Source organism: Dicentrarchus labrax, unplaced genomic scaffold, assembly GCF_905237075.1.
Source record: "Dicentrarchus labrax unplaced genomic scaffold, dlabrax2021, whole genome shotgun sequence".
Classification (NCBI taxonomy): domain Eukaryota; kingdom Metazoa; phylum Chordata; class Actinopteri; family Moronidae; genus Dicentrarchus; species Dicentrarchus labrax.
Window position 1 is genome coordinate 19,713,119 of NW_026136714.1, and position 10,482 is coordinate 19,723,600.

The window sequence follows — 10,482 nt, forward strand, 5'->3', positions numbered from 1 at the left end:
TCTATAAATGGTCTTTTTAATGTGAGACGTAACTCACAATAAACGTAATAAATAAATCCACAATTCTGCATATATTTAATTATAAATTATATAAATTCTGTTGTCATTTTCACTCACAGCTACCGTTGAAGTGTTCATTCATTTTAGAAACTCTCACACTTGACCAAGTGAAACCATGAAACACAGCAGGCTTTCCTTTAAAGCATTAGCCAGTATCATCACTCATGATGTCAAGTTAAACTCCAGAGAGGACACGTTCTGTCAAGACACAGTGACAAAATAAATATGCTGTTAAGACAAATTGATTGCATGTTTATTTATATAGCCAATAAATTAACATGAGACATTATTGTAGAGTGTCCTGGCTCTTAGGTACCCCGCGTCTTCACATTACAGGAATTCTCTTAGTGGGTGTCAAGAGAAAAATGCATTTTGAGGCATGTTTTAACATTAATAACCTTTACTAACATTACAGAGCAGAATACAACTTTATTATAAGTAGCGAGAGGAGGAGAGACAAAAGGCCGTTTCTCTTTTGACAACAGGGATGTTTTATTGTATGGTCTACGAGGCAGGCTGGAAAATGAATACAATAGTCTTGTTTATGTGTTTGGCATCTTTGTGTCGCCATTCACCTGCAGGAGTAAATACAACATGTTAAATCACATCTGGAGTAAGAATGTAACCTCAGCAGTGCAAGTTTGTGCAAGAAGCTAAAACCAGTAACATCACTCTTTTAAAAGATTTTGAAACCAAATATATTTTTACAAAAGGAAAGCAGCACAGAGACTGCAATGTGTTTCATAAAAAGCTGGGAATTCCAAGATGGTGGGATGTAAATACAACTCTTACTGTGATCCAAGACAAACAAGGACACCCACTAAACTGTCCCTAAGAGATGTACAATTCTCCTTTGTCATTTACATTTGTGCACTGCTGAGAGCCAATTACTGTGTCATATACATTAGAGGGTGTGTAAATCAGTGTTTCTCACCTTCTACCTTCTATTCTGGTCCAGTTTTCAGGAATAACTGGATGTACCTTTCTCCTAGAAATTAGAGAAGGTTAAAATGTTGAGTGAAAGTTCAACTTGAGGTGACCAATGAACAGCAATAATTATTTTGACACGATAGAAAGCATCCTGATTGATATACACTGATATTCCTATGTTATTAAAAATGCCTACGTCAGCTGGTCCTGGTGTTAAAAAAAGGCTCTCCAACAGTCTTACCCATATACTCTCGGTCTCTGGACATGGCGTCTATGGCATCCTGGTGGCAGCTGAAGTAAATCATGGCCTTTCCATTCGGGTTGCCCTGTGGGCCGTGTTCAATCAGGATCTTGGACACAGCAATAGGAGAGAAGAACTGCAAGAGGAAAAGCACATCAGAAAATCCTGAGTGACCTCTAATGCAGCAACACAACGAGTTGTAACATCTTGACGTGCTTGTCTTAATTTTTTGCTCTTTTTTTACCCCAACAATGTCTTCTCCGGTAGCCCCGAAAGGAAGTCCTCTCATAAGGATGTAGAGAGAATGGGGGGGCGAGCTACTATGAGGTCCTGATAGAGCAGATACACCAGGATAAACAGTTTTAATAAATGTGTTTACGGACAGCAGAAATGTCAAATATCTGTAAAACATCTTCCCACTTTTCCAGTCTACTAACCTTGTTAATGTGTCATTTGGGCTTTCATTTTGTTTTTTGTTTTTAAGGACTTGATCAATTAAAATATATTTTCACCAGGATTCTGTCCCTAACCATCAAAAATCCAGAAAAAAATGCACCAATGACTACTTAACTTAATGAAGAAAATCATCCACACAATCAAATCTATGCAACAATCAGGTAGCCACCTGTTTTAGAACCACAGTGTTTGAGCTACATATTATGATGAACATCAGATTCTGACCCTGATTTATTCTTAGATAAATTTCTTACAGATTTTTTAAAATAATAATAATAATAATAATAATAATAATGATAATACATTTTGGGGGTACTACAAACTCAATAATGAACCCCTAAATCCCCTTACGAGGTGTGTTGATCGGTGAGGCAGGCCTCCTGGTCGTTCTAGGAGGGCTGGGCTGAGGAGGAGCTGACGTTTTTTTTGAAACAATCTCGCTGCTTTTGCTGGGAAACACCTCAACGTATCTGCAAGTACACACGGCAAGGGATGAGCAACAGACCGACAAATATGATGCGCAAGTGAAGGAAGTGTGTAATGTGAGCATGTGCAGAACCCTACCGGTTTCCGATGAGACCTCTGTCTCTCTGCAGAGCTTCATCCGCTGCTTCTTGAGTAGAAAATACCACAAAGGCCTCTCCACTGTTTCTCATTCCGCTGTAGTCTTTGACAAAGGTGATCCCATTCTCTATTATATCCAAACCTGAAAGACACAGTTTACAGTTTTTCATATTTTTCATGAACTCATTTTCCACTGAAATGTAATTTGGGTTGGCCAGGTAACCTCATACTGTCAATGTGTCAACGTGTACTTTACTTGAGTATTTCCACTTTATGCAACTTTATACTTCTAATCCCCTATACCACACAGTCAAATATTGTACTTTCACTTAGTAACTTACTTTTATTTGAATTTGAATTAAATTAAATTGAAGAAGCGTTCCTTTGTGGGTTGTAAATTGTCCTACTTTAAAGGGTAAAGTAGAAACCCTCTTTGATTAGTTGGGAAATGCCATCTCAAAGGACAGCGACTCTGGAAACATATGATCTTATAGAATATGATGCTGTAGATGTGAAAATGAGGTCAACATCTACAGCAGTAAAATGGAACACACACATTCACGCAGCAGTAATATTAATCCAAGAATCAGGGCTCCAGAGTGCGACCAATTTGGTCACACATGCGACTAATAATTTTTCTAGGTCGCACTGGTGCACCTGACGCTGCCCGGGTGAAAACATAAATTTATTTCGCAAGTGCATCATCTCTCTGTGTTCTCCTGTGACCGAACTCACACACTCATGGTAGGATCATATCGTGTTCTAAACCAATAAGAGACAGAGCTCGGGCGGGTCTTTGCCTCTGATTGGCTGTGGTCCTGTTCACCGCGCTAAATTGTGTGTGTTTAAAAATTGCCGAGCCCCAGTCCTTCGGCGACAGCATCAGACTCGGAACCAGAGGAGGAGACCACAGAGTCTGGGATAGAGCCCGGCTCCGAGACCCAAATTAAAAAGGTCAAAATATATTCCTTCAAACAGGACTGGCTGAAACAATTTCACTGGCTGAGGTACAACAAAGGACGTAACGCAATGCATTGTGTGTACTGTCAGGAGTGCGGTCAGAATATGGCCGGAAATAGTGCATTCGTGAGCGGGTCAACAACGTTTCGTATCGAAACTTAAAAAAAACATAACATTTCTAAAAAACACACGATATGCCGTGACAAGTGTGTAGAGAAAGTGGCCCCTCTCCCAGCTGCATTTCAGCGGCAGGTAGTAGTAATCAGGTACTCTTTTATTTGGAAATGTTTTATTTTGCTTAGTGTTTTAGTTTGAAATGTTCAATTTCAGCTCAGTGAAGCACTTTAAACACTTTATTTTTCTTTTTATATATAACAGTGCTTCAAATAAAGACAAGCATTTCTCTACACCTTATTCTTGTTTAAAAATCATTCACATGATATAAAAGTTATGGAGAGCGATAAAAAGGTGACCTTATGGCGTTAAAGGCGACGCAATGAAAAATTTGGGTGCACCTAAATTTTGTGCTGGTGCACCTAAAAAAAAAAAAGTTAGGCGCACCAGTGCAACCAATGCAAAAAGTTAGTCTGGAGCCCTGAACATCATATACAATAGTAAATACTGATACCATTTTACTGCAGAATAAGTACTTTTACTTTTGATACTGCAAGTACAATTTGCAAGTAAGGGGTTGTTTTTTTTTTTAAATCACAGTATACCTGAAAAAAAATGAACGATGTCGGCCTCAGTAGAGCTGAAGGGGAGACCTCTGAGCCGCACCACCTGTTCACAAACTTCAGTATCGAATCGTTTCTTCAGGATTTCTTCAGCATCTCTGTTTGTCACTTCATACACTTTAAAAACACAAAGAGCAGGACATGAGCATTTTCATATTGGCTAATTTGTCCATTATTGACTGAAAGTTACATTATTAAAAATAATTCAAAAGTCCAAGTAAGCCATGACAGTGTGACAGCATGAACAACAGCAGGACCCTGAAACTGAAGCAGCTAAATGCGATCCAGCCACCACTAATATCATCATTTCCAATCAGGGATTTCCCTGCTATGGCATTTCAAAATGTCTTTGTAAGTCCAATCAGCATCTGTATTTCATACTTATACTAAGAGACAAACCTTCAACATAGCGTGAACCGATGAACTGTCGGTGCTTATCCAGAGCTTTGTTGACATCCTCCTCATGCTCAAGCTCGATGAAAGCTTGTCCCATTGGCCTCCCTATTTTATCCACAACTAAATGGATCCCATTCACCCCGTCACGGATCCTACACTCTGAAGCACAGAAAAAAAGAATTACTCAAAATTGCTGTTGGACAATCAGGAGAGCAAATGTAACAATTTCAGACCACAGTGTAAGACTAACATTTGTGGCATTGATTTAGTAATTAAAGAGTTATGACAAAGATATATTATACTGTATGCTGAGGCAGGATGTTCAGCAATACGAAAATGGTCTCTACAATCAAATCCAACATTAACAGAAAGTGATTACATTTTAGTATCAGTTTAAACTGATTAAACTTGAACACTTGAATAATATTAATGTATTCGTGATAAGAAAACATCGATCAGTAATCTACCCGACATATCAGTGGGGCTCTAATTGCTACCCTAAGTAGAGGTGTGACACTCACTGACCGTTACAGAGTCTGCCCAAATCCAACTCTCACCTGAGAAGAACTGCAGGAGTTCCTGAGCCGAGCACGACCACGGTAAACCTCTCACCTGCATGATGTATACCTCCTTCTTCAACGGTTCGGGATCAAGCTGATAGTCCGGCAGCGGTGGGTATTCATCATCAAAAGGTGTTTCTGCCTGGAAGACAAAATGGAAATATGACTACACTATGCCACACACTTGCTGAAGCCACCACCGCCTGGGGCTCTGAGGCAGTTACTGCAGGTAATCCTGCTTTAATGCCATTCCACCCAATGGGGTACACCATGGATTATTTATTACTTATAATGCTTGAATACATTTTGCCATCACAATGCTTTGTTAATTGTCTCTGTATTAATTAATCCATATTTCCCCTCTCTACCTAAATGTAGTGGTACATTTACTCAAGTACATCTGGAGGTACCTGTTCTTTACCTCAGCTTTTCTTTTCATGACACTTTTACTGCACTACACCTCAGAGGGAAATACTGGACTTTTTACTTCACTGTCTTTTTTCCTTACAGATTTAGTTACTTGTTGCTTTACAAATTAAGACAACAAGAGTTTATAAAATATAATGCTTTGTTATAAACGTAACTACCCAGCAGTATATATTGTGTACACACTGACAGCATTTCTCACCACTGTCTGAATTTTTATAAACCCAACAATCGGTCCATTAATGGAGAAAATAATCAACAGATGAATCCATAATGAAAATAATCATTAGTTGCAGTACTAAACAAAACAGTAACGTCCTGCTTTTATATTAATGCATGAGTAATAATACTCTAATAGTAGTCACAGGGGACATTTTACAGTACTTTCACTTTCTATACTCATACACTTTCCTGGTTATACTTACATAACGTTACATACTTATGTTACATAACTTAAGTAATATTTATAAAGCAGGACTCACACTCACGTGTAGCTAACGTTATGTGTTTTTACAGAGCGATATTAGAACATTTACTAAATTATCTGAATACTTCCTCCACCTCTACCTACATGTAAGAATATAACTACCTCTTAAATACACTGAAACTGCTCACTAAGCTGTAGTAAACTGCTGATAAAACAACAACAACAACAATCTATGAAGGTTGGTACAGCACACATTCAGCCTCGTTGCCAGGTGATGCAGTCACTGTAAGGTCTATGCTACATGTGGCTAACCTTGCTACAGAAGCCGGACTGGCTGGTTTTCATTAAGGACTGAAGCTGACGGAGTCTCGGCAGACACACTGTCCGGGTTGTTGATGTCCATGTTCGCTGCTGAATGATCCCACACCTGCCCGAAAACACGTCGCCGCTTGTTTTCCTCCCTGCCGACAACGTGAGCTGTCTCACTGCGACACACCGCTGCACCAACAACGACAGCGCCTTAGTGCCAGCGGACATTTTATCTGAGCTCAACCGGCTCTCAGGTCAAAGTGCAGCAGCCTGGTAGACTGAAGGTAGACTGAAGCGAGGAGATATCCCGCCAGGTTCAGCTCACGTCCTCTATTAATGTAGCTCGTTGGCTTAGCGAGCTACCGGTTCAGGACTAATTCACAAGCGCTGAGCGGACTCACGCGTGTTAGTCAAGGGCATCAGTAGAAGGTTTTAAGGGTGTTGTCAAGCTGACAGGAAAACGCTTTCAACTTCCGGTTAACTTCCGGTAGTTGGATGAATGCGGTAAAGTGTGTGTCGTGATTTTTTTTTTTTATAATTACTAAATGTTTATATATTATCCATCTATTGATTTATTCTGTGACAAACAACACACACGTCACACTTGTGTAAATAGTAATCAACAATATAATTAAATAACTTTAATACAGAAATACAAATAAAATAATATTTGGTCAATTATTTAACGTTACTGTTGTCATAAAAATATAATAATTATATTAGGTGTGCTATTGTGAGTACAATTTAGAGGAAATGTAACCCAAAAACATTTTAAAAAAGATTTGCCTCAATTGGCAGACTTAATCTATTCTTATTATTATTAGTTTTTATTTGATCATATTTTGTCTTTTGGTGTTTTCTCTTATGTTAGGAGACATAGTTTGGATCAACTGTGAAAAGCGCTATATAAATAAAGCTGAGTTTAGTTCATTTGTACACAACAGAAAACACTGTCATTAACAGTTTCAACAGAATAAATATTTTAAAATAATAGATCTGCCTGCTTACTTATGTTGTCATATTTCCATTTCACTATATGAATACACTGTTCTGTCATAAGCACAGCTGAATTTACATTTTTAAAAAGTCTGAAATATCCATCCCAGTAAAATACACATATAGTCACACCATTTTAAACTTATCTAATTATTAGGCTATATGGGAAGAAGTATTGCCACTACTCCTGTCAACTTGACTTCTCCCTAGTACTTCCTCTCTGTCATTCTGCTCTTACTGTCTCATGTATACTGCCACCTAGAGGTTAGGATGACAAGAAATAAGATTAAGATTAAGATAAAATGTTCCTTTATTGATCCCCCTTAGGAAAAATTCCAAATTGACACAGCAGCATAGGGCAATGTAGTGCAAAAGAAAGGGTACAGAAGTGGAGGTACAACAAGATATCAGTCCTCAAATCCCCTTATCTTGTTTGTCATGTAACAATGATATGATTTTACATGAATGATGAATGACACATTCTAAATAAAATATCCAGGTGATGTACATTTTAAAAAGGTATAACTGATTCAGAAAGAAAAAATAAAATAAAATAAATTGGACTGTCAACTTTATGTTGAGCAAGAACTGGACATTTCCATATATCACTTATGATACTGAACATGTATAAACTACACAAAAGCATGGTGAGAATTAAAGATTGAATCAAAATAATAATATTTGTTTGTGTTTTCAAAACACCATAAGCAAATATTCTGATGACGTCCATCAAAAAGTAACAAAAGGCATGAGTTACCAACTATGGATTTTGCATAAAGAAAATATTTTAAAAAAATACTTTATAGCTCAAGATCTTTCAAGAGATGAATTTCAGAATTAAAACAGTTATGTGTACATGTTTTTGAGTTGCATGAAAACAACAAATTAAGATGAAAACTACTTTGCCTAATCTGTTTCAGACAGTAGAGACAATTCTTGTCCAAAAATCAATTCTGCTGAAGAACAAAAAACAATCAGAGCCACTGAAATTAAAACATGATGAAAACTCAAATAACTCTTCAGAAGATCCAGAATTCTGATAGATAAAACTGATGTCTGATGATGATAAAAATTAAAGAATCACACAGCAGAAAACAACGTATTTGTTATAGTGGATACACTTATATTGTTATAATGTGGTCTGATTAAAAACAAGATGCTGCCAACCAAGATAATAAGTTATAATTTAAAGTGTTTTAGTACCTATGAAAGCTAAAGCTCATATAATATAATACCGTTTCAGTATTTGGTATATTTTTAATCTGGTTTAAACTTTATTTACTCTGATTTATTTTCTAATTGTCTTTCAAAAGTGATGAATAATATTGAACTGAAAACAATTAGACATAAATGTTTTCATTGTGCATTGAAACCACTTTATTTAATTTATTTCAGACCACAGAAACTGAGAGAAAAAACATTTCTGTGACCCTCAAAATAAAATCAAATCTGCTTTAGACATAAAATAAAAAAGAAAGACAAACAGATCCAGAATGTTGGCTTGCTTGTCTGATGATGAGTTTAGACTCTAATAAATCTCTAACAATATTGATACAGAGGTTTATTAAAGGTTAAAGTTGGAACAATTAACTTCCATTCCTTAACATCAAAGAGAAATATCAGTTTGACAGATTTTGATATCAGCAGTTTTAGCATCACCAGCATTTACAACACAGAAATATGGGAAGAGTTCCTCAGTGAAATTGTCTCTGTGAGTGAAGATGTGAGTCATGTCTTCAGGGTTGTAGGAGGACACCTCTCCTCCGTCATAGTCCAGCTGGACTCTGATCTTCTGGAGACCCTTCTTCACTGTGACAGTATAACCAAGACAATCAGTGTATTTTCCATTATCATGCAATAAACACCAGATTCCATATTTTGGTGAAGCATTTATCTCCCCCTTCCTGTCAATTGACTCTTTAGCTAAACCTATATTCCAGCGAGGATGATCTCCCACCTCCACCTCCCAGCTGTGTTTCCCTGAGCTGAAACCCTCAGATCCCAAAACATTGGCATACTTAGTGTTTCTCTCTGGATTGTCAGGAAGCTGCTGGTTTATGTCTCCACATCTCACACTGGTCAGATCATCAGACAGATAGAGCCAGTGGTTTGCAGTGTTTGGGTCCAGAATGACAGGACTGAAGTGGACCTTGTCCTTCATCTTCTCCCAGACTCTGAAGGACAGGTTGCCCAGGTGTTTGGCCACATCTATCAGCGCTCCTGAGACCAGCTGTGGGTCTGACAGTGAGCACTGGACTCTGGCTCTGGTCTGAGTGGGTTTATAACTGCTGAGGAATGGCACGTTGTGTTTCTGCAGCTCTTCTTCAACAGCAGAGATACTGTCTGACAGAGAGGAGATCTGCTCCTCAATCCTCTTCATCTCTCTGCTGACAGTCTTCTTATTCTGCTCCTCTTCCTCCCTCAGAGCTGCCAGTCTGGACTCCTCTTCCTCTTTCAGGAACTGGTGGAGCTTGTTGAACTCTGCTCTGATCTGCCTCTCTGTGGACAACAGCTGCTTCTTGGAGTGTTGAATCACTTCATTGTATGTTTCCTCCACTTGTTTGTATTTGTCCCTCTTGTCCTGTAGAGACTTTAGGTCAGATTTCAGCTGGTCCTTCAGGTCACTGACTGCTTGTTCTATAGGAACCACCTTGTGACCAACGTGGTGAGGAAAATCACAGACAGTACACACAGCTCTATCTTCATCCTTACAGAACAATTTAGGCTCTTCTTGATGTTTATCACACACCACCTCCACCTTCTTCTCTCCTTTTTCTGTCTCAGATGATCCAGATTTCTTTCTCCCAGCAAAGGAGTCAGCCAGTTCCTTCAGTGCAAAGTTCACCAGAAGATCTTGTTTTGAGGATTTTCTTTTACAAATGGGACAGTTTTTGTTTTTAGCTTGAACCCAGAATTTTTGCAAGCAGCTTGAACAGAAGCTGTGATTGCAGCTCAGAGACACAGGATCTCTGAAAGTCTCTGAACACACATGGCAGTTCAGGTAACTTTCAAAAAGAGCAGTTTTCTCAGCCATTTGTTATTGAAGATATTTTCAACAGCCGGACTCACCAAGTTACTGTCTCTTGATTGTTTCAAATACTCCAAACGTGTGTTTTCCAGCAGAGATCTCACACCTTGTAATGGCGTCTCAGCTCTGTTCAACAATGTCAGAATGTGCTTTCACTTTCTTTTACCTCAGTCATGGGTTGATTTATTAACAGCAGTAAACACTGGCATGTCCTTTTACCACCAGCAGATGGAGGTGTCAGGATTTGAAGTTTAATATTTCCCTTTTGATTTTAAACAATTTCCTTGTACAGGCAGTTGTTTTTCAGACAAAAATAAGATAAAAGGCAACATATTAACAGAAATGGTCACAAACAAGGAGAGGATTGTAGTATTTTAACATAAAGAGGACTG

The 10,482-nt window shown here is 38.2% G+C and overlaps 2 protein-coding genes across 2 annotated transcripts; both read right to left on the reverse strand.

Annotated features, from left to right (window-relative positions):
* Positions 1-286: 286 nt before the first annotated feature.
* Positions 287-6,521, reverse strand: grsf1 (G-rich RNA sequence binding factor 1). Its single transcript, XM_051421958.1, has 10 exons — positions 6,070-6,521; positions 4,902-5,046; positions 4,348-4,503; positions 3,931-4,065; positions 2,252-2,393; positions 2,039-2,157; positions 1,476-1,561; positions 1,232-1,367; positions 995-1,048; positions 287-635 (listed from the first exon to the last, which is right to left on the reverse strand). The coding sequence occupies exons 1-9, from the start codon at positions 6,292-6,294 to the stop codon at positions 1,005-1,007; spliced, it is 1,188 nt and encodes a 395-aa protein (XP_051277918.1). The 5' UTR covers positions 6,295-6,521; the 3' UTR covers positions 287-635; positions 995-1,004.
* Positions 6,522-8,624: 2,103 nt separating this feature from the next.
* LOC127376467 (zinc-binding protein A33-like) lies at positions 8,625-10,235 on the reverse strand. Its single transcript, XM_051423387.1, has one exon. The coding sequence runs from the start codon at positions 10,094-10,096 to the stop codon at positions 8,669-8,671; it is 1,428 nt and encodes a 475-aa protein (XP_051279347.1). The 5' UTR covers positions 10,097-10,235; the 3' UTR covers positions 8,625-8,668.
* Between the last annotated feature and the right edge of the window lie 247 nt (positions 10,236-10,482).

Bases quoted from the DNA above. Each gene is read 5' to 3' on its own strand.
- grsf1 (XM_051421958.1), bottom strand. From the start codon at position 6,294: ATGTCCGCTGGCACTAAGGCGCTGTCGTTGTTGGTGCAGCGGTGTGTC. The intron at 4,066-4,347 runs GTTTGTCTCTTA...GTGTTTTTAAAG, and splicing joins CGGTTCACGCTATGTTGAAG to TGTATGAAGTGACAAACAGA. The intron at 2,394-3,930 runs GTATACTGTGAT...TGTGTCTTTCAG, and splicing joins CATCGTTCATTTTTTTTCAG to GTTTGGATATAATAGAGAAT.
- LOC127376467 (XM_051423387.1), bottom strand. From the start codon at position 10,096: ATGGCTGAGAAAACTGCTCTTTTTGAAAGTTACCTGAACTGCCATGTG.